This window comes from Indicator indicator, chromosome 14 (assembly GCF_027791375.1).
Source record: "Indicator indicator isolate 239-I01 chromosome 14, UM_Iind_1.1, whole genome shotgun sequence".
Taxonomy (NCBI): domain Eukaryota; kingdom Metazoa; phylum Chordata; class Aves; order Piciformes; family Indicatoridae; genus Indicator; species Indicator indicator.
The window spans coordinates 6,750,840-6,771,970 of record NC_072023.1 but is presented as its reverse complement, the minus strand read 5'-3'; the positions used below and the strand labels follow the sequence as shown (position 1 = coordinate 6,771,970).

The 21,131-nt window shown below is 51.5% G+C and overlaps 4 protein-coding genes across 4 annotated transcripts; 2 read left to right on the top strand and 2 right to left on the bottom strand.

Annotated features, from left to right (window-relative positions):
* Positions 1-1,252: 1,252 nt before the first annotated feature.
* Positions 1,253-5,046, bottom strand: NAGA (alpha-N-acetylgalactosaminidase). Its single transcript, XM_054386577.1, has 8 exons — positions 4,877-5,046; positions 4,156-4,330; positions 3,834-4,011; positions 3,482-3,576; positions 2,686-2,847; positions 2,037-2,234; positions 1,693-1,836; positions 1,253-1,448 (listed from the first exon to the last, which is right to left on the bottom strand). The coding sequence occupies exons 1-8, from the start codon at positions 5,044-5,046 to the stop codon at positions 1,275-1,277; spliced, it is 1,296 nt and encodes a 431-aa protein (XP_054242552.1). The 3' UTR covers positions 1,253-1,274.
* A 2,162-nt stretch (positions 5,047-7,208) lies between these two features.
* Positions 7,209-8,027, top strand: PHETA2 (PH domain containing endocytic trafficking adaptor 2). The gene has a single exon (XM_054386944.1). It carries the CDS (start codon positions 7,209-7,211, stop codon positions 8,025-8,027), a length of 819 nt encoding a protein of 272 aa, XP_054242919.1.
* Positions 8,028-12,206: 4,179 nt separating this feature from the next.
* On the top strand, positions 12,207-14,967 carry SMDT1 (single-pass membrane protein with aspartate rich tail 1). Its single transcript, XM_054386844.1, has 3 exons — positions 12,207-12,362; positions 12,770-12,910; positions 14,123-14,967. Exons 1-2 carry the CDS (start codon positions 12,207-12,209, stop codon positions 12,905-12,907), a joined length of 294 nt encoding a protein of 97 aa, XP_054242819.1. The 3' UTR covers positions 12,908-12,910; positions 14,123-14,967.
* Positions 14,968-15,790: 823 nt separating this feature from the next.
* Positions 15,791-18,771, bottom strand: NDUFA6 (NADH:ubiquinone oxidoreductase subunit A6). The gene is made up of 3 exons (XM_054386541.1): positions 18,614-18,771; positions 17,919-18,034; positions 15,791-16,454 (listed from the first exon to the last, which is right to left on the bottom strand). The coding sequence occupies exons 1-3, from the start codon at positions 18,738-18,740 to the stop codon at positions 16,323-16,325; spliced, it is 375 nt and encodes a 124-aa protein (XP_054242516.1). The 5' UTR covers positions 18,741-18,771; the 3' UTR covers positions 15,791-16,322.
* Between the last annotated feature and the right edge of the window lie 2,360 nt (positions 18,772-21,131).

Here is a 21,131-nt window from a genome sequence, read left to right as displayed (position 1 = left end):
AAACTGGATCTGGAATCAAGTAAGTGGGGCAAGAGAAGACAACAGAACTCATCCTCTTGGTGCAGGGGGAGGATGGAAGGTTGGTTTGTGCCTTTGCTCTTGCCCAGGTGTCCAGAACTAGGCTGTGTGCATGTCCATGGGGCAGGCACGACACTGCATTTAGCAGGGGCCATATCCCCAGCCTGCTATTCACTGTGGCTATACATTTGCAGCACCTCTCCTGTGCACATGCACTGCCAGAGGGAAGGTTTGCCTTTAAAAGGAACTCCTTGCTAGCCATTTTTTTTTCCAGTGAGGAAAAAATAAGTGCCAGTTTCCTTCACCATGTATTTAACTGTGGACTGTAAAATCCATTTTCCCTTTTTTTGATGTTGACCTGCTGAATACGATGTAGTCACTGGGAAGCCATGTCCTGTTCTGCACCAGTCCCGTCTGACAAGAGACCAGTTCTATTTCTTAGAGTAGTTGTTCCTCTTTCTACATTAACCAAGTAGCCATAGCAACACTGAATAAGCATGAGGCAGAGAGCCTGTGGCCTGCTTCCCCTTTATTTCAATTAATTTGTACCAATCTTTTCCCAAGAACAAAGCCAGCTCCTGCATACAGGCTTGAAGTGACTTGTCCTCTTTTAGCACTGCAAGCATCGTGTTCAGTATCTTGCTGCTGCACTTGGAGACATCAGCCTTTTGGTCCTGCAGGAAGCAGAGTGGGCAGATGACCAGGACCCCTTCAGCATCTGAATAGAACAGGGAAACTTCCTCTTGTTTTGCCTATCTAAAATGTTGTATTTTCCAGTCTGGGCTGCAATCTTAAGAGACAATTTTCATGAATGCTGCACCCCTCTCTGGGGCAATTGGGGCAGGCCCTGTCTTGCCTAAAACTCCTCCACAGAATGTGTGCTGTATGAAGGTGAAGCAGTTGAGTGGGTTAGAGTCTGTCCTGCCACTCCTCATCGGATGGAGCTGTGGATGTAGCTGTCCTTGGGAGGAGGAGAAGCCATTCCCTGAGAAACCTTGAGCGTTCCACCTGCTAGAGCAAGAACAGGACACAGGAAGATCACAAAGGGCTTTGCAATCATCAAGGAAGTATGCTCTGTACCCCCTTAGGAATTGGAGACCAAGGATTCCTGTTGTAGGCAGAATGAGTAATATCGACAAGCCAGTACCAGAGGAATGGTCGCTTCCCAGTGCTGCTGGGACACCAGTGAAAGGCACTTGTGAAGAGCAATGTGCCCCAATGTTTGCAGCTCACCCAGACACTGAGCCATGTGCCCATCACAAGAGGACTGGGCTGAAGTCCTTGCTGGGGGCTTGCCAGGGCCAGGGCTGTGCAGGATGTGCCGTGGGATAGAGGTACCACATCACCACCCCCGAGGGGTTAATGACGACCGTGAAATTGTCTCCTGTCTTTAAGCCACTGATGATCTTCCCGCTGTACACATCTTGTACCTAGAAGACAGAGATGGTGGCTGCCAGGATTTCTACAGACCTTTCATCTTGAGGTCCAGCTGTGGTCACTGGCATGGCATGGCGGGGCAGGGAACAGCAGTGGCCAACAGCAGATCAGCCCACTGAGCAGCTGCTCCTTGATGCTGCAGGCAGGGAGTGGGAGTCCTTTGCCCCTCAAAATGCAAAGGAGGGAACCCAGGTGGCATGGGACTGCCTCACCAGGCAGTGTGCCAGTGGTGTTTACCTCATACATGGCATCCTCAGGGAACTGGAGCTTGGCCAGGCTGGTGGTGTAGAAGTAAGGCATATCTGTCCTCCTGCTGAAGAAGACAAGGGCACTGGCAGCCTGGGACAGTGGGCGCAGGAACACCTCGATGTGTGATTTCTCCTGGGGACAGGGGAGGGTGGGTGAGGCAGAGCTGCTGGCCTGTAACTTCGGACAGTGCCACGTGGCACTGCTGTGCCAGCAGATCCCCAGCTCCCACAGCTTTCCTGTTCGTGTTTCTCTGTATCACTTCCCTCTTTCCTTATCGTGATGCCCCACCCTGCTCCCATCTGCTCTCCAGATGCTTCTGTCTTCCCCCTAACCTTGACAATCCTGCGCCCTTGGACTCCCAGAGGATCCTGGTTGATCCGGATCATCAGACGGTTCTGCAGGATCTCCTTGGCGCTTGGGGAGATGGTGCGGAGATCGTTGGACATCAGAAGTGGGGCTGCCATCATTGTCCACAAGGCCATTTGGGAGCGAGACTGCTCATAGCTAAGGCCAAAGTTTCCAATGATGAGCTGGAGAGGTGAGGGTGAAAAGACAGGAGAGGCAGAAAAGGTTAGAAACTTGTCAGCCTTTGTGATGCTGCAGCCTACTGAGAGGAAGCACAAACACTTTTACTTCCCCTTGGGCAGCCTACCACCACCAGGACATCCCATTCCTGCTGGGTGCTGAACCCTCACCACCTACTCCAATGCCCTCATTAACACCCTTTGTTTCATCACTGATACTCTGCAGGGAAGGACAAGAGCACTTGGACAGCAGGACAGGTATGCTTGAGTGGTGAAGGCTTCATTGTAACCACAGGGGTTCCCCATGGCACGGCCAAGGGCAACAGAAGCTTTGTCTCTGCAGCTACAAGTTGCCTGCTCCTGCCATTCCTCCTTTGCCCTAGAAGGGGATCTCCAGTGATTCCCTGGAGATCCCCTGTCCCTGTCCAGGTTCATTGCAGCCACCACTGAGCCGCACCATGTCTGGGTCATTCCAGTGGCCAGGTCCAGCTACTGGCTGCAGCACATCCTGGTTTGCAAAGAACCAGTCCAGGATGGAAAGTACACTGTCCCAGGAGTCCTCGATGTCATCGTAGTTACGCCAGAGATTGCAGATCTCTGCCAGGATGGTGTAGTTGACCTGGAAAAGAGCACAGGTTCAGACAGGAAGGAGAAAAAAAAACAGGTCTGCAAAGCTGGGGAGAAGGGGCAGCCAGACTTATTGACAGTGTCCAAAAAAGTGTGTGAAAGGCAGAGAGGGATCTGGAGAAGAGCAACATCACATAATGAAGGAGGACAGAGCCATATCCCAGTGGGGATGCCACTGGGCATGTCCCAGTGATAGGATGTCTGGCAAAACAATCACAGAGGCCATGGAGACATACAATCAGCTGCAAGAATGAGGGCAGCTTGGGACTTACTCAGAAGGTGGAAGAAAAAGGAAAAAAAATGCAATTAATTCTCAAGAGACACTACAAGAAGGAACATCCTATTTCAAGCACTTAAATCAGACAGAGCCTGTCTCAGACACCTGCTGAGTGTGGTGAGAGGGCATGCCCTAGAGCCTTCTTGCCTCCAAAGTTGCATCACCTAGCCATGTTGGGAACCTTGAGTGTCCCCAGATGCCTGGCAGGGAGGCCATGGCTGCTTTGGAGGCCTGCAGCCCCATCCCACCAGGGGTAGAGCAATAAGCAGGGTGTAGCACCCAGCTCCAACAAAAGCTCCCCCAGCGCACAGGGAACATGGAAACAGCTACCAGACAGGACAACTCTCACCTTGGGTGGAAGCCCCCCCTGATATGCTGGCCAGCTGCACGAGTAGATGATGGGGCGGCCTGTAGCATTCAAGGCCTTTGCCATTTCTGGGTAGCCTTAGGGAGAGAAGATGACAACTGGTGAAGGGGGCAGCAGGCAGCAGCCTGTGTCTCAGCCAGGGTGACCCCAGGCCACCCTGGCCTCCTGCTTTACACCAGCTCTAGGGCACCCAAACTCCCTCCTCTTTGCCCAAGAGCTGTAACAGGGGATGTGGGGGCACAAGAAGCTGGCCAAGCATTTCTGTGGACAGCCAGCCACCCATCCCAACCAAAGCAGTGAGGGCAAAACCACCAGCCAGCCAGGGAGCCTTTACCCTCTGCCTGCTCCTCTGCTGACGAGTAACACCCATCCAGCTTCAGCATGTCCACACCCCACTCCGCAAAGGTCTGGGCATCCAGCTTCACGTGCTCCAGTGTGGTGCCTGGGTATCCCCCACAGGTGAGGGTGCCCAGGTCACCATAAATGCCCAGCTTCAGGCCCCGCGCATGAACCTGTGAGGAGAGGACTGCTGCAAGTAGGGGATGAGAGGGAATCTAGGGTGCCTCCCAGAGGGACTAAGCTCCATCCCCTCCCAGCTCTCCTGCCACGGTGTCATGGGGACACAGAGAGCCTAACTATCCCCAGCAGGCACTCACATAATCAGCCAGAGCCTTGATCCCGCTGGGAAACCTCTCGGGGTCAGACACCAGCCGTCCTGCTGCATCCCGGTGCTTGGCAGACCAGCAGTCGTCAATGTTGATGTACTTGTAGCCCAGGTCCCTCCAGCCATCCGCTGCCAGGCGGTCTGCCATCTCAAAGAAGAGCTTCTCACTGCGGGTTGTGGGGATGCAGCACACTGTGACTTCCTCCCGCTGAGGCAGCCAATAGGACTCTGGGGCTAACTGGCTCTCTGGAGGGGTCAGTCACCACAGAGCCAGCCTAGGGTCTCCAGGGCTCCCGTTTAAACCTTGTTGATGGATCTCAACAGAGAACAGGGAAGTGTTCTCTTAGATCAAAATAGATCAAAAACAGGGAAGTGTTTCCCCAACACCCCACAAAGCCTGTCCACATCCTTCAGCACTGAGGAACCTCCAGCCCCAGCACCTGAGCCTCCAATTCCCCTACGCTGTGTTCCCGAGATTGTGCTGCAGCACGGCTCCCCCCGGGACACAGACCCAGCCTGATGCCCGACCCCACCCGTTCATCTGCCCTCTCCTGCCCTGGCATCGTCCCGTCCGACCTCTCCGGGCAGACCGTTGACATCAGCCTGGCCTTTCCCAGCAGGTTCCCTACGGCAACGGACACACAGGACAAGTCGGCACGGGCAGGGACCTCTAAGGGGAAGGGCCTACCCCCGCCGCTGCCGGCCCCGCTGACCTGATGCAGTTGTGGGGGTCCTGCTGGCAGTTCACGTTGCAGCGGAACCTCTCCCAGGACATCCAGCCCATGGGGGGGGTGAGCGCCAGCCCATTGTCCAGGGCCACGGAGGGCAGGGCCAGGGTCAAGGCCAGGGCCAAAGCCAACTCGCTGAGCACCACCCACCCCATCGCTGCTACCGCCGGAGCACGAAGTGCCTTCCCCCTAGGCCGGCCCGGCCCTGCTCACATGATTCATCCCGCATGACCTGACTGCCCGCCTCCCCTGCTGCCTCCACCCACCCCCGGCACGGCACCGCGTGGTGTTGTGCCCAGCGCCGCTGCGCCTCACCGTTGCCGCACCCCCGTGCTGCTGCACCCCCGTGGCCGTGGTACCCCACTAGTAACACCTTCCTGCGCCCTTGGACCCCATCAGTGCTGCCCCCAGTCAGTGCCGCACCCCATTGCTGGCACACTGTCAGCACTGCACCCAGTCGGTAACGCACCCCACAGCTGTGGCACCCCATCGACACTGGCACTCCTCTGTTGCACCATAGCACCCCATAGCGGCCGCACCCCAACAATTACACTGGAAAGAGAAAGACCAGGGTTTTATGTCTCCTCAGGGGTACCCGAAGGGGTGTCGGGGAGAGTGACGAGGAGTCACAGAAAGCCACTCGGAGCAGGCTGCGCCGCCCCACGCCGCCGGCGGGGCGGTGCTGCCGGCGCGGCGGAACGGCCCCGGCGGCCGCGGGAGCCCTCCCCTGCTCGACTGCGGACGGACCCCAGCCCCCGGCCGCCTCTCGCCTACCACCCCCGGAGCGCCGCCGACCAGGAAGGGCCCCAGGTGAGTCGAGCCGGAGCCGGGGCCCCGCGTCCCGCCTCCGGGGCGAGGCGCTGGGCAAGGGCCAGGGGGGCGGTGGCGGTGGGGTGGGAGCGGACAGCAGGAGCGGGCCGAGTCCGGCCCGCAGGGATCCGCGGGCACACGGCAGGCACAGGGAAAGACACGCACAGGGGTACACACAAAGGCACACAGCCCGATTCACGTACACAAAGACACGGCGCCCACGCTGCCCACACACACGGGACCCCCAGAGCCCCCTCACGCCAGGGCTGTCCTCGGTCACCCCGGCTGACCTCGGACCGAATGTGCGAGGCTGGAGGTTCCTCAGGGAGTCGCGCCAAGGGCGGAGCACCCTCCCGGGCCGTAGCGATTCCTTAGGCCGACGGAACTGTCTGTTTTCCAATTAGGGTCCGTGCCCCCTTGTCCTCTGCCCTGCTTCACAAAGCCCCGATGGTGGAGAAGGGCCCGAGGAGGCATACTGGAGATGGTTCAGCAGTGGGGAGCTTCCCCCGCCCGCCCTAGCCAGGGGGTGGTGGCTGTGGTTTGTTTTCTGCATATTTCTTCTCTGCAGAGCATTAGCGGTCGGACATGCATTTGCAGCTGTAGAATGACAAAGGCTGGGCTCGCTCTGCCCTTAGGTGGGACCTGCTGGTGTGCTGAGTCGCTTGCTGCAGGGTCTCCACAGGTGGTGCAGCAGCAGTGGGCTTCTACTCTCTTTCAGTAAAACAAAAACAACCCCACAGGAGCCAAAAAACAAACCAACAGCACCGCTGGCCTGAGTGCCCAGCCCAGTCTGCTCCTATGTGCTGAGGGCCCTGGCTTTCTGGAGTAGGAGTGATGCAGCTCCCTGCTTTTTGACTCTCAGGTTCTTCTGGTTTGTGACTTTCCTCTTTGACCAGGGATGGGACTTGGCATGGTGAAGCTGTGGAGGTCCTCAGCAAGGCAGTGGCTTGCCCAAGGAAGACAGCAAGGGACTGTGGTCTGACCCACACAGCTGGTACAGCACCTTGCACCCCGAGGCTGGTGAGCCTGCTGGTAGAGGGGCTGGTGGGGACAGGTGGTACTGTGTGGAGATGGGGAGAGGGTGCTCAAATGGAGGTCCCAGAGCCCTTGGGTCTGAAAACACCTTCCTTGTCCTGCCCTATAATAGAGAAGGGAGCAAAATGAATGCCTCGCAGGCACAGATGCAGATTTCTTTGATGTGCCCCATAAAAAACCAGCCAAGTAGGTCACTTGTGGAATAAGAGGCAGCAGTGGCAGAAGGCAGGTATCTCTGGTGGAGCTCTAGGGAGGGCCTCATTTCTGCAGTAGTGAAGAGGCAGCTTGACATTTGCAGGGGTACTTGCTGCGTTAGATGCTGTCCTGCAGCACTGGCTGCTGCAGTTTGGGCTGTTTTTTCCCCCATCACTGGCTCTAGGCAGGATCAGGCCTCTCCTGGTGGAGTGGGTGAGATGTTCCTCAAGCCAAGCCAACTCCTTACCCTCTCTTTCCTCTGCTCCTAGGCAGGGTGATGAAGCTGAACGAGCGGAGCGTGTCCCACTACGCCACCTGTGACTCGCCCGCTGACCACGCTGGCTTCCTTCGCAAGCGGGTGGAGCGGCACCACCACCATGCCCACCACCACCACACCACCTCCTACCAGCGCTGCTGGTTCGTCCTCAAGGGCAATCTCCTCTTCTACTTTGAGGAGCGGGAGAGCCGGGAGCCTGTGGGGCTGGTGGTGCTGGAGGGCTGCACTGTGGAGCTGTGTGAGGCCGCCGAGGAGTTCGCCTTCGCCATCCGCTTTGATGATGCTGGTGCCAGGGCTTACGTGCTGGTGGCTGATGGGCAGGCTGCCATGGAGGCTTGGGTGAAGGCACTGTCGCGGGCCAGCTTCGACTACATGAGGCTGGTGGTGAGGGAGCTTGAGAAGCAGTTGGAGGAGGCCTGCAAGAGCTTGGCTGCTTGCCGTAAGTCTCCGCGGAGGTCCTCCTCCTCGGGCAGGAAGAGGCACCTCTCCAACCCTGCCTTGCTGTCTCTCCAGGAGAAACCTGCTGTCTTGGAGAATGGCTACTCCATGTGGGGTAGTAGTAGTGGTGGTGTCACTGGGGGTGCTGCCTGCCCTGACCGTGATGGGGGATACATGAAGCCCCCACCCCTGCCTCCACGCCGGCGCTCGGCCACTGGCAATACCACAGGGTCTCCAAAAGCTGGCTTCTCACCAGCCATGCCAGAGAGCCCAGTATCACCTGAGACAGCCTGCTTCTCCAAGCTGCACAGCTGGTACGGGCAGGAGATCACGGTGCTGAGACGGGAGTGGCAGGAGAGGCAGAAGAGAGAACACCCATGACTGAGGGTGTGGGGCGTGAGCTGCTGGCCAGCCAATGCCCACATGGAAGAGTGAAGCACAGGGGCACAGGATGTCCCCTGCCCCCTGCCCTGGTCAGTGGCTGGGTATGTGGTACATGTGCACATCATGGGGCAGTTCTTGCTCTGGCTACATCATTGGTCACCTCTCCTTCACCACTCTCTTTTGGTTTCGCTTCTCTGTGTGAGAGTTTGCACAGGTCAGCATTTATTATTGTCTGTGGCCATGCACCCAAGTCCTTCTCCCTTTGATTTTTCACCATAGCTACAGCTGGGCTCTTACAAAATACCTCCAACAGGCCACTGGCCCTGGCAGGTGCTTCCAGCCTTGTGCCTCTCTCACCACAGGACATGTGAGCTACTCTGGCTGTGGCTGGCCCAGCAGCCAGGGTAACAAGAACTGGTCTCTTGTGTCGATTTTGCTTATTGTTTTTTCACTTTCATCTGCACATACCCCTCTCTCCTTCAGGATGTGGGTTTCACAGGCTTGCATCCACCTCTCTGGGCACCCAAGCTCAGCAGCGAGGCTGAAATGGAGACACTGAGCCTTGTCTGAAGTAACAGTGAGGACCAGGAGCTCCCCAGGGCTGATCTGGACTCTGTTGAGTGGTAGCTAAGTCCATTAATATCTCCAGTTCAAACCTTCAGTCTTCCAAAACAGGGATGCTAAATCCTCTGTCTGGCCAGGAGTGGATTTCTCAGCTCCTACAAAGTGCCATATAGGGCTTGGCTGTCTTGCTGGGCAGTATGCCCAAGACAGCATCCAGAGCTGCACACTTACAGGGCCTTTCTTGCTCTTGTGGCCCTGCCCAGCTCCTGACAGAGACATGCTGTTGGAGAGAGGCTGTGGAGGAGGAGGGAGGACAAGAGGGCTGGTCCTAGGAGAAACGAATATGTGGGAGGGAGTTGCAAGTAGCATGGACTGTCAGCAGCGTCCAGGCTTGCTGCTCTGGCATCAAAACCATATCATTGCCCTCTACCAAAGCCTGGGTCTGACCTGCTAGCACTTCCCTCCCATTTACTGTCAGCATCACTCTGGCTGATCTCCATTAGCAGGTCCCCTCCCCACAGCAGGTGAAGAGGGCTGTGGGGAGGCATGCCTTTTGCCTTGCTACAGAAACAGACTTGTCCTTTGTTAGATCAGAAACCAGGGCCACTAGGTAGATGGTACAAGTAGGTGGGTACTGAGTCCAGGGACTGGAACAGCCTGGTGATGGGATTTATAAATTTCTCCCTTACTATCTTGGCAAGGGCTGAAAAAAAAGAGAAAATAGGTGAAACAGCCCCGTGCTTCCTATCTAACAGTGTTAAACCTGTTTTTATTGCTCTGTTTTATTAAGGAGCCTTGCCAGGAGAGTGGGAGGCCATTTCAGGTCATGACTGGTAGGAAACTTTTTGCCTTTTCTGGAGTTAAATCCACTCAGTTTAATACTTTGCAATAGCCAGTAGAGATTGCCAATGCAGAAATCAAATTACTTCCATTAACTCTTTGTGCCTTTGAAAATATAGCTTTAGTAGTTTCAGATGATGAGCTTCCAACCTCCTGCCTAATTATGCTTCAGTGGTACGTTAGAGAAGTCAGGTCCGGAATCACATCTTACAAATAGGACATTGGGCAGTGGGAGTGTTGCTTTCACATAGGAGTGGTGCAGTCTAGTCCTCTCCAGTTTGTGCCTGTATTTCTTCACAATAAGGATCTTTGAGTTTGGGAGGATTATGTTTCTTCTGCTTTTTAAATGAAAACAGTTCAGAAAAAAAACAGGAGCAGGTGGCCATGGGCCAGTGCCCAGACTCCTTCAGCAGCCCAGCTGGCTGGCCTTGAGGGCCAGCTCTGCCTGCCTAACTTCCACTTGAAAAAGTCAGTGCTGCAACATTCCCAGCTGGGAACCTGTCCCCTTCGCCATGCCAGGGCAGCAGCAGCAGGGGGTGGCACTACCTGGTGCTTCTTTGCTCTGAGTGAGTATTCTGGGGCCAGGGTCAGATTTGGCAAGCATTTTTCTGTGGTTTGGGTGTAATGTTTTTTAGTGTAACACAGGGGCATATTCTTGACATCTCAGACTTACATAAGGCAGTTTGACAGTAAAGATTTAACTTTCAAAATAAAACATAGTGGCAGTTCCTACATGAGACCCAAGAACTGGAGTGACTTGAAAGGGAAAATAAGTTAGCAAAGCCAGTTCTGTCAGAACTGGAACTGAAACAGTATTATTCATTTAAGGGCAGTTTCACTTTTAAGAAGCTTAGTTTGTTTTAATAAGCCAGGATTGTGCTAGTAACACTACTAAAGAGCTTATATTTAATGCTTTAATCTGTCCCATTCAAATGACACAATTTCCATGGTACCTGCTTTTGCATTAGCACATAACGTAACCCAGCTGAATCCTAAATCCTGCAAATGAGGAGCTGTGCTCTGCTTTCTGTCTGATCGCATTTGGAGTAATTTTGTGTTTTATTCTGCAGCATGGAGAAGAAAATGGCTGAATCCTGAACAGTGTTTGTGCTTGGCCCAGCTTTCCATGCCTGGGGCCTTTGCTAGGTCTCCAAACTGCTGCATGACTTTGGATGTGATTGGTCAGGGCTTCCTCACCATTGTGCTCACATAGCAGGGATGACCCTTTTCTGAGCAAAAGGAGGCATAATTGGAACCATGGCCAAGTTTGTGAGGGAGTGCAGCATTTTTGATAACCACTGCTTGCTTTGTTAGGCAGGAAGCACCTTGTGTGTCCCACCACCTCCTCTTGAGATGGAGGCCATCAAACCAGCTCACTTAAGGATCAGTTGTGTTGGCAGCGCCTTTGAAGCAGCCTGTGGGCAGAAGGTTGGGATTTCAGCTTCCTGAGGTTGCACCTTCAACCAGCTAATTGGGGCATCCTGTCTGTCTTATCTGCAGGCAGAAATTATTACAGGAGAAGCAGGAAGTTTTCACTGCACATTGTTCCTGGCAGCAAAATAACACTAATTGCCACAGACTGCTTTTCTGCAGTCAGTCAAGCTTGGACTGTTTCACCTCCTACCTTTGCTTTCCCTTATTTTTTAAAAATAGAAAATGTCTGGGCAGCACAAAACAGGTTCCCTAGCCAAGGGGGAGCTGAACACTAAAGCTGAATGGCTACTTTAGTATTGAAGTCTTTTTTAAGAGTTTTCTGTAGCACAATAATGCAATGTCATGAGTGAAAAATGCTTGAATTTAAAGGAAATTGAAGACTGAAAGAAAGGAGGTTCTGATGTGCCTTGGTAAGCTGTGCCAAGAAGGGGCCCCCGTGAAATTCTTCAGTTTTTCTGAGGCTGGACCTTCAGATTCGGGCCTATAACACATTCTTTTATTTCTGCACATTTACCTTCTTATGAAACAACTGTGATGATGTTTTCTGCTGAATTCGGGTCCTAGCAATGAGAATAACCTGAAGATTTTACCCATGGCCACAGCTAGCTATTGGGTGAATATTCACGACCAAGGTCAGAGATATTCTGTTACAACAACTCCAGCATTACTTGTTTAGGGGTAGGTAACCCCCGAAGCCTACCCTTCTCAACCGCCTTTGCAGAGAAACTTTAAATAACCTCCACTGAAGGGCACGGGCAGCACGTCGAGCTGCTCTGCCGGGAGCAGGTTTCAGAGCAGCACCGAGCCTGCTTCTCCACCCGCACCATTACAGGGCAACACCAGGAGCAGCCTGTGGCAGCGCTCCGCCCGTTTGAAGTGCTTCCATTTTAGGTAGACGTCTTTTTTAAGCTAGGGGGGTTTGCATGCGCCATGGTTTTACATACGGAACTTGTATGATGCATTTCAAGGCATTGTTAACGCTTTTATTTTGTACCGCGACGCCGAATAAAAACGTTGCGATTTGTAGCTCCTGTGCTGCCAGTGGAGTTGTGAAGCCCTAACACGCGCGGGAGCGCCCACGGACGTGGCCATTCCCACACTGCCCGGCCACTGGGCCACCCGTCCCAGTTTGTTCTCCGCCAAAACGTAACTGCCCTCGGAGAGACATGGTCATTGACTGTCCCCTCCCCGGCTCCCACCGCGGCAGCCCGCTGAGGCATACCCGCCCCGCGCATGAGCAATGGCTCCTCAGGCCTCGCGAGAGCCGCAGTCCCCGCCCTCCCTGGTGACGCCTCGGCTGGGCCGCTACGGGAGAGAGGCAAGAGAAAGGAAGGGAAGATGGCAGCGGCAGGCGGGCGGCTGCTGGTGGCGGCCGCGGCTTATTCAGGGCGGGCGGCTTGGGGCGGGCCGCTCCGCTCCCCAGCTGTGCCTTTTGTGCCCTCCCGGACTGCCACCGTCACCCGCAGCGGTGCCATTTTGCCCAAGCCGGTTAAGGTGAGTGAGGGGCAAGCGGTGGGGGCAGCAGCCAATTGCGACGTAACGGACGGCAGCGGTGGCCAATCAATGCGAGCGCATTCGCTGCGGGCGGGGCGGTGGGAGTGAGTGACAGGCGCTAAGCTTATGAGCGGAGCGGCTGCGGGCGGGGCGGGGCGGGGCGGGGCGGGGCGGGGAGCGGCCCTGAAGGGTCGGGTTCGGGCAGCCCCTTGTCACCTGTCGCTGGCCAGCGATCGTTCTGGGCGCCGTGAGGAGATAAGCAATGGCCTGTGCACAGCCGTTTGTCACGGCTCACTGCTTCCCGCTGCCTCCCGGGCCCTCTGCGCCCCAGAGGAGACGGGAATGCGTAGGTTCAGATTAAGTTCAACCTGCTGGCAAAGATCACGTATCCAATCGACGCCTTGCAGACGCCCTTTGGCCTCCTCAGAGTGTTCAGCGTGGTGATTCCCTTCCTGTATGTCGGGACTCAGATCAGCAAGAACTTCGCAGCCCTACTTGAAGAACATGATATCTTTGTCCCAGAGGATGACGACGACGATGATTAAAGGGTAAGTCATTAACATCATCAGCAATCTAATTATTATTGCTTCTCATTGGCTTAGGACAGGGAGGAGAATGTCTGACTAGGAAATACAGGAAGCAAGACATTGAAAGATGCACTTGCAGTTAAACACAGGGAGGATGCAGCATTGCCTCTGGCTGCAAACCTTTCTGCTTTTATACCAGACTAGGTACCTGAATATGAAATCTTCACAACATACATTTGATAGCGATTAGAATAAACTGATGGTAATTTAGATCTTCTAATTTCAATCAGAAATAAACTGTGGTCAATGAAGGTCTAGACTGACAGGCTGACAGGAGACCCTACTTCTCTCAGGAAGTTGTAGTGAGGTGGGAGTCGGATGCTTCCACAGGTAACAAATGGTAGGACAACAGGAAACAGCCTGAAGTTGTGCCAGGGGAGATTTAGTTTGGATATTAGAAAAAAAAAATCTTCACTGAAAGGGTTGTCAGGCATTGAAACAGGCTGCCCTAGGGAAGTGGTAGAGTCACCATCCTCAAAGGCTTTTGAAAGATGTTGTAGATGTAGTGCTTAGGGACATTGTTTAGGGGTGGTCTTGGCGATATTAGATAAAGGGTTGGACTTGGTGGTCTTAAAGGTCTTTTCCAACCTAAACAATTCTGTGATTCTTTTCAACATGCTTCCCTGTTTAAAAGGCTTCTGCTACCTCACAGAATGACTATTTTAAACCAGAATCACTTATTGTATAAAACTGTTACAACAGAGGTGAACAATTTAAGAGAATTCCTGAAATCACCAGGACAAAGTATCCAGTGTAATTACAACACAGATCTCTGGAGTAGTCAGACCACTCAGACTCATTGGATAAAGGAAAACCAGAGATAATTCACTTTTCTCTGCAGTACCCTACACTTCTTCCCACCATTCTTGTTTGTCCTGCTGTGGCGTAAAGATTTTGAGTTTGGGTATATTTGATTCTTTACAGAACAAAGAAGCTGTTTTAAAGAAGTTGTTGTAAATAGTGCTGCTTTACAACCAGTTTGGTGGATGTATTCGTTTTGATAAAGGGATTTTCCAGCATGCACTGTGCAATTAAAGCCAAAGAATTGAGAGACTGGAGAGTGGCCTATTGTAATCTCCTCTTATGTAAACCCCCATTGTGTGTGGTTTTGGGGGGAGGGTGTGAGCTGGAGCTGTGTATCTGAAGAGTAACAAGTTGTTATTCTATTTGCAGAACTGTAACAGAAGAACAGGAGGGAGAAAACCATTGACAAATGGTTCCAACATCCTGTCACCTCTATTCTGTCCTTCCTAAATGGGACAGGGGGCTCTGTATCCCCTTTGCCAGTGAGTGTCCTGCGCATGTCTGCATGGCAGAAATCAGTAGATCAGGGCTGAAGGAAGTGCTTGACAGGCCCTGCATCCTTGCACACACACATGCTCACCTCGTCAAAGACGGCTTAGGATTCCTTTTATTAGCCAGATGGGAAACAATTAAAGATGAAGAGATTGAGATGGATGAATTTGGTCTTGTGTTTTCATAGATTATGTGCCTGTGTCTGAGCACTTGTGGCTTAACCTTTCTCCTCCATGTCTGTTCCAGTAAGGAGGCTTTCTTCATATTTATTTCCTCTTATGAGGCCTTTCTGTAATTCAGGACTGATCTACAGCACACAACAGGAAGGAGCAGCCCCACAACACAGCCTCATTAAAATAATGGGGAGCATAGTGACACTGCAGTTCAATTAATGCTGATCTACAGCCTAGCAAGTGTTATCTGCTGGAAACTCTTATCATTAATTCCACCTCACTGAGGATTAAATACAAAGTATTATCATCACAGAGTTAAAAGTTTTGAGTAGCTCTGGTAAAAGGTCAAGATCATGAGTGGCAAACTAACTTGTGGATGTGTTTTATAGCATTTCAGCTCTGAACAGTGAGAATCTTTGAATGCTCTGGCTCCAAGTACCCAGTATTTCCTAGGTAGTTCAGTACTTCCTTCTGCATGAGCCCAAATATATTTATTCTTAACTGTATAAACTTCAGATCTTCATAGAAGTGTTTACTACAGCAATTAAATCCTTGCATAAAATACTTCAAAGGTCTTCTTTACTGCTAGGGCTTGCATGGAGTATCTTCAGTCTTATCAGACTAGCTGTTTTCTCAGTATACGTAGCTATTAAAACATGGGGTGTTTTTTAAATGCAGAATATATAGCTCAAACAATCACATTTGCTCCCTTATTTGGCACTGCTTTTGGTCCTTGCTCTGTAACTCTCCATCATAGCTAGCAAGAGAAAAGGGAGCCTGTAACGTGAGTAACCCCAAGTGCTGTAGCTGAACACAGCTGGCAGGTTCTCAAGTCATTTGCTATCTTGAGTTGCCCCCTCCTTCCCCAAACTGCCTGAGAAGTGGTTGTTCCAGTTCATCTGCTCTTGGGAGCCAAACATGTCCTTGCTCCCATTTTCTATGCTGACAGATTCCTTATCTTTATTTCACCATCTCTCCTGGCCTTTTCTGACTCTGCCCTTAAAAACACCCACCCCTGAAGCCCCTAGGTACACAGATGTACAGACTCCTGAGGAGTGCTGCTTTACAGGTCCTCCTTCAGGGAAGAACGGGCCTACATTTAGCCAAGGCTAAAAAAAAAGTTTGCAAGTACTATGAAGATTCAATGCTGAGCACACATGGAAGAGCTCCAGCACTAAATTACCTGCTGGAATCTCGTTCTGACTGGTGAAAGAACAAACTCTCCTTACACTGCTCAAAAGGGAGCTGGCAATTCCCAGTTCACTGAAGGAGTTCATGGTGGGACACCATGTTCTGCTAAGTATTGGAAGCTCTTGCAGAACTTCCCTGTTCAGACAACTGCAAAAACCCCTGTTTTACCAGCCAATTTAATTTTACAGCAGGGAAATTCACTCTGCTTGTCTTTTTATTGTACAAAGGGCTTTATTTGCCTATTAGATTCTATGCCATTCCTCGTAAGGAAGTAAATAGACTGTCCAAATAAAAAAACACCAGGTCAACAAAGTCATAGCATAAAACTACAGAACACTGCAAGAATACAGATAGGCCTCAAGTACAAGAATACCTCTGCAACTAAACTGGTTTTTCCTGTTAGCTCGTTATTCCAGAGAGCTAACACCTGCACATGAGGCTGCAGGCTATGCTGAAAGCCCTACAGCTAGGTTGTGTTGTGGTTATTCCACAGACACTCCTGGGCAAGTGATGGGACAGACTCCATCCACCAAAAACACACACTGGCAAAGCTGGGAAATCACAGCTCTTTGTACAGATCATAATGGCTTGCACATGCTCTGAATTCACACATAGTAATCAGGCTCCTAATATGCTTTCTGTACAGATATTTTTTTTCCTGCTGTATAGAGCTTTATTTGTTACACAAGGGAGGAAGACGCAGAGGCAATCTCTCAGGGATCGTGGCCTGCATAGAACTTGGATAGAAAGTCATTAGGTCTTGGGGTTTCCGTCTCATGGAAATACCTCATGACATGAGTCCTCTGCTTCCACACATGAATGGTTTCTTGAAGTTCCATTTTCCCCTGCACACAGACAAAAGAATTTTAGACTAGTTCTGAGTTAGAGCCCAAGTCTAACTATACAGCACTACAAAAGGTGAATGAACTTAGAAACACCCTTGCATCACCCATACTGTGACACAAATATATATATATACACACTGTTCCTGCCTTGTGACTTTATTGCTTTATGTCCTGTACTAAGTCATTGGTCTCTACAACAGTTTCTCAGCCCTGTGGAATAGGCAAGGGACTCTTCCCCATTCTTGGACCCTGCTTTGTTTCTTGTGACCAGCATCCCCATAACATGCCTAACACATTCATTTATTTATGTTAATAGCAGCAAGTGAGCTGTTAAACCAAGCAAAATTGCTGAGTGCTTTGCACCAGTATCACTACCACAGAAATATTAAACATAGACTGGAGTAATGACCAATTACTCCAATTACTGCAGAGGACTGGAGGCTGGGGCAAAATGAGACTTCCTGGAATTGTTACCTTCTGTATTATCTAGGAATTCTCTTCCCAAATGTTTTTTATCATGTAAAGACAGACTCACACTTTTCTTGAAAGGAACCAAATATAACAGGTGAGCAGGGCAGCTCTTGCTTGGAAGCTTTCTAATGCAGTAGAACTGCAGAGGTCAGTTACTGTTGCTCAGAGCCATTTTGCAGCCTTGCCCTACCCTTGGTGTGCTGATTACTGCTTTTGACAGACAGGTCTCAGGCTTGAGACAGAGCCAGATGTATTGCAGAGGTGAGGTTTCACCACTCAAAGCCAGCTTCCCACCAAGTACTGCCACTTTAAGTTTCAAAATTGGTGAAGAAAACCACATCCTAATCTAAGGAAGTACTGCAGGGAGTAGAAAGGTCATTTTTAATGGTAAACTAGCTAGCAGTATATTTTTCCCCTTTCTTTGACACTTTCTTAAAAAGCCCCATAACAAACTTCTTTCAACTATCACTTTTGTTTGCAATGTGTATCTATCTATCTATCTATCTATCTATCTATCTATCTATCTATCTATCTTTTAAACATCTGCAACCTGGAACAGCCAGTACAGTGAGTGACAGAAATCCATATTCTAACAACTCTGACTTACATGAGTCAAGACCATCTTCCTCTGCAAGCCAGCCTTATCAACACATTTCTTGACAGAAATAAACTAATCTGGGTTGCAAGAGACAACTCCACAGCACAAGCTGAAATTAATCCATCCCTCTCCTCCATCACACTCACCACCAGTTTTCCACTCTCACATTCTCTACAGCTTCAGCTTTACTGAAGGAGTGGTGGGGCACTGAAACAGACTGCCCAGGGAGGTGGTGGTGGTGTTACCATTCTTGGAGGTCCTTCACGGATGTCCTTCAGGACATAGTCTAGTGGTCATGGAGTGCTGGGTAGAAGGTTGAACATGATGATCTTAGAGGCCTTCTCCAACCTTAATGATTCTATGATTCAACAAAACCAGGAACAGCTTGTTTGTACCTTAATAACCAGCATGTCTATCACCCGTGGATCTGTAACGTGGGCATTCTTCATGAACATCTCCCGCACCTTGTTACGCCCCTGTTTCACTGTGATGTCCAGCTGGTATAGGTGTACTACAAAAAACCAGAACACCCACAGAGGTCATCTATGCTGCTTTGCATTTTTTCCACTGACAACGTGCAACTCAACTCCACTACACAGTCGTTTGTTCTCGCAGTGGCTGTCAGCTTCACCAATAAAGTGAACGACTAACGCAGCCATGGGAAAAGTCCCAGTCCAGCTTTCAGGAGGCAGGCAATCATGCCACACACAACCGTTCTGGAAAACGTAGCCTACGTTTCTCTTTTGATTAGCCGGAAAAGAGAAATGGCAAGTAAAGCATGAGGAGAGCGGGATTCCCAGCCTCCGGCAGCAGAGGCTGAGAGGCTGACAGCCTGTGCTGCACCGGGCACCGGCCGAGAGGCCACAGCCCCGCCGCTGCTGCAAGGTCCTCAACACCTGCGTTCACCTGCCCCAAAAGCGGGTCACGGTGGGTAAAGGCCGCGAAGAAAGCCGAGGCAAGACCCGTTACAGCCTGGGATAACCGGCACCCCACAACGGGCCCTTTAAAGCCTCAGGGTGGCCGTTACGACCTTGAGCTTGGATCCCGCTTGCGCATGCGTGCGGCCGGTCCCGGGCGCCGCGCCCCTCACCTGCGTTGGGCACCTCGCGGTACCAGGCTCGGTACAGCTCCCTCACTCGTCGCTTCGCCTCGCCCAGGTTCCGGCTGAAGATGGGCTTCACCACGGCCGACACCGCTCCTTTCCCCGCTACCGCCATCTTCCAGCAACCACCGCCTGCGCGGCCAACCCCTCCGCGCTACGCGTCACGCCGCGCCCCTTCCCTGCCGGCGGTGGAAACGGACACGGCGACTCTATTGGTCGGCTGCGCTGCCACTCCGCTCCTCTGGGCCTGCCAAATAGCGGCTACCAGGCAGTCTCCCTTCAGATTGGTCGAGACGAGCACCAATCAGCGCTGGCTGCGAGTGCTCTGTGTGCCCGGGCTGTGGGGGCTGCGCCGCCCGGGGCGGGCCAGGCCGGGGACCGGATGGCTAGAAGAGGTCGGGAGTCAAAGGGAAAGCTGAACGAAGTGTGCGGGGTACGGCGCCGCTACGAGTACGGGCGGCTTTAGGTACACCAAGGTGGCCATCAGGGTGCCATGGCCTTCTGACAGGCTGCTTGGAGGAGGGGGGCTGCAGGCCGTGTGTGACCCCATCTCACCCTATGCCTGACGCCGCGGAGTCACGGCCGGGGCAGGCCCCGAGGCGATGCATGACCAGAGGCCTCGTGACACCTTTCAGCGGGGGCCACGTTCTCACGGCAACCCCCTGCTCCCCCTGCTGTGACAGGGTCTGCCGCCAGCCTCACGCCAGCCTCACGCCAGCTGTGGGCTTCGGTGGGCAGTTTTGGCTTGGAGAACTTTTCCCTTCCCCGTGCTGGATCTGTATTTTGCAGTGCTCTGGGTATGCTCCCTTTTGCCTTCGGAAGGCCACATCAGCTCAGCTGATGTTTGCCCACGCAGATTGACTTTCAGTGCGTTCTTGTATACCAGAAAAACAATCCCTACTCCAGGGGTACTCAAGCTTTTTATCCAAATGCACGAGTGCCAGAATCCCTTCTGTTGAGTTTAGTTCACTGAAACATTTTTAAAAACACTTGTGTATGTGCTGGTCATTATAAACCAAAACGTGTTGAGTTCTGTGTCATCAAACCAACCAGAAAAGTAACACTGAAAGGACCTTGAAAGAAACCACACGGGTGCTGGCTGTAAGGCTGTCAAGTGAGTATCTGAGACAAATAGCTGAAGTTCAGGACTATGAGACAGCTATAAAGAGGAGAGTACAAGAAAGACTTTTCAGATCACTTTTATCCTTTCAGATTATTCTGTAGATGAAAAGTATAAATGCGCAGTTCCTGCTGAATTAAAAAAAAAATAACAAGGGTATTAAGTATTTGCATAATTCAATAGCTTGCATAGCTTCCAGAATTAGAATGATAGACACGAGTGTGTGCACAAGCATGCAGTCACTTGCAGGGATGCTTTTAGTTGTATGTGTAGAAGCTCATTCATGCTATGGGCCATGTGGTTAAAAGCTGCAATTAATCTACATGTGGACATATCTTAACACCTTGCAAAACAAATTGTCAGGAATATTGCAGGAAGAAAGAGAAAGGGAGCTCAGGAATCTACAGCCCTACCATTCAAACAGTGTAACTCCATCCCCTGGTGAGATGAATTTATGTAATGCTGAAAAAAATCAAAGCATGTTTTATAAGCTAATTAGAGGAGATGCTAAATCTGAACACCATTAATTTCTCTTGAAAGAAGAGTTTCAGTATTTCACAAATGGCTGAAATGCCACCTGGGTTATTTAGGTACTCCTTGGTGTTTACTCCTGCTGGAGGCATAGCGTGACATAAAGGTTGTCAGGATTAAAACTGACTTGCTTTGGGGCTTTCAATGACAGCACTGTACTCTGTGTGCAGAGCAGGGAGTTTGTACTAAGCAGGACAGACTGAAGGAGCCATGGATGCCTTGGATGGCAAGATTTTTCAGCAGCATGGCTCTGAAATTGCTTTTAAATGTCACCTGTGGTCGGAGCTGAAACTCTCACTGTGCCCCTCAGCAGCAAATGCCAAATCAGCTGACTAGCCCTAGGTTGTTTTTTCAAGCAGCCAAGCCAGAGCTGAGGTCCCCTGGGCAGCAGGCAGAGGCACCAACTGCTGTGGGATGGCTCTGCGTGGGAGGCAAAGTGTAGCTGGATGTGCAGTGGGGCTAACAAGGAAGAGAGTGGAGAGGTCCAGCAATACCCCAGAGTTTTTTTCCAAGGCTTTTTGCTTCTAGAATTGGCAAGACTCATAGGTTGTCTTTTATACAGGATACCCTTGTACTTCAGTAAACTAATTCAGGGCTGATAAACCTTTCAGTAGTATCTCTGTGCTCAGTGGACTGCTGAGCCCAAAGTGCAGCAAAACTGTCTGATTAGGCACATATGTAGTCACAAACATGATCATCATTTGTAGCTTGTTATGGCTGGCTGATTCAAGATTCAGGATTGGAATTAAGCTAAACTAAATATTGGGCCAGATCCTTACTTTACAAAGCTGGGGACTTTGGAGGTTGTGAATGAAACCAAGCATGATCCTCTCAAGATCTGCAACATTTCTGATG

Coding starts and splice junctions, on each gene's coding strand:
- SMDT1 (XM_054386844.1), top strand. CDS start 12,207: ATGGCAGCGGCAGGCGGGCGGCTGCTGGTGGCGGCCGCGGCTTATTCA. Junction 12,363..12,769: donor TTTTGCCCAAGCCGGTTAAG/GTGAGTGAGGGG, acceptor GACGCCTTGCAG/ACGCCCTTTGGCCTCCTCAG.
- PHETA2 (XM_054386944.1), top strand. CDS start 7,209: ATGAAGCTGAACGAGCGGAGCGTGTCCCACTACGCCACCTGTGACTCG.
- NDUFA6 (XM_054386541.1), bottom strand. CDS start 18,740: ATGGCGGTAGCGGGGAAAGGAGCGGTGTCGGCCGTGGTGAAGCCCATC. Junction 18,035..18,613: donor CCGCGAGGTGCCCAACGCAG/GTGAGGGGCGCG, acceptor GGTTTTTTGTAG/TACACCTATACCAGCTGGAC. Junction 16,455..17,918: donor TAGACATGCTGGTTATTAAG/GTACAAACAAGC, acceptor GTCTGTGTGCAG/GGGAAAATGGAACTTCAAGA.
- NAGA (XM_054386577.1), bottom strand. CDS start 5,046: ATGGGGTGGGTGGTGCTCAGCGAGTTGGCTTTGGCCCTGGCCTTGACC. Junction 3,577..3,833: donor AGCAGAGGAGCAGGCAGAGG/GTAAAGGCTCCC, acceptor TCTCTCCCTAAG/GCTACCCAGAAATGGCAAAG. Junction 2,848..3,481: donor AGGGGGGGCTTCCACCCAAG/GTGAGAGTTGTC, acceptor GCTCTTTTCCAG/GTCAACTACACCATCCTGGC.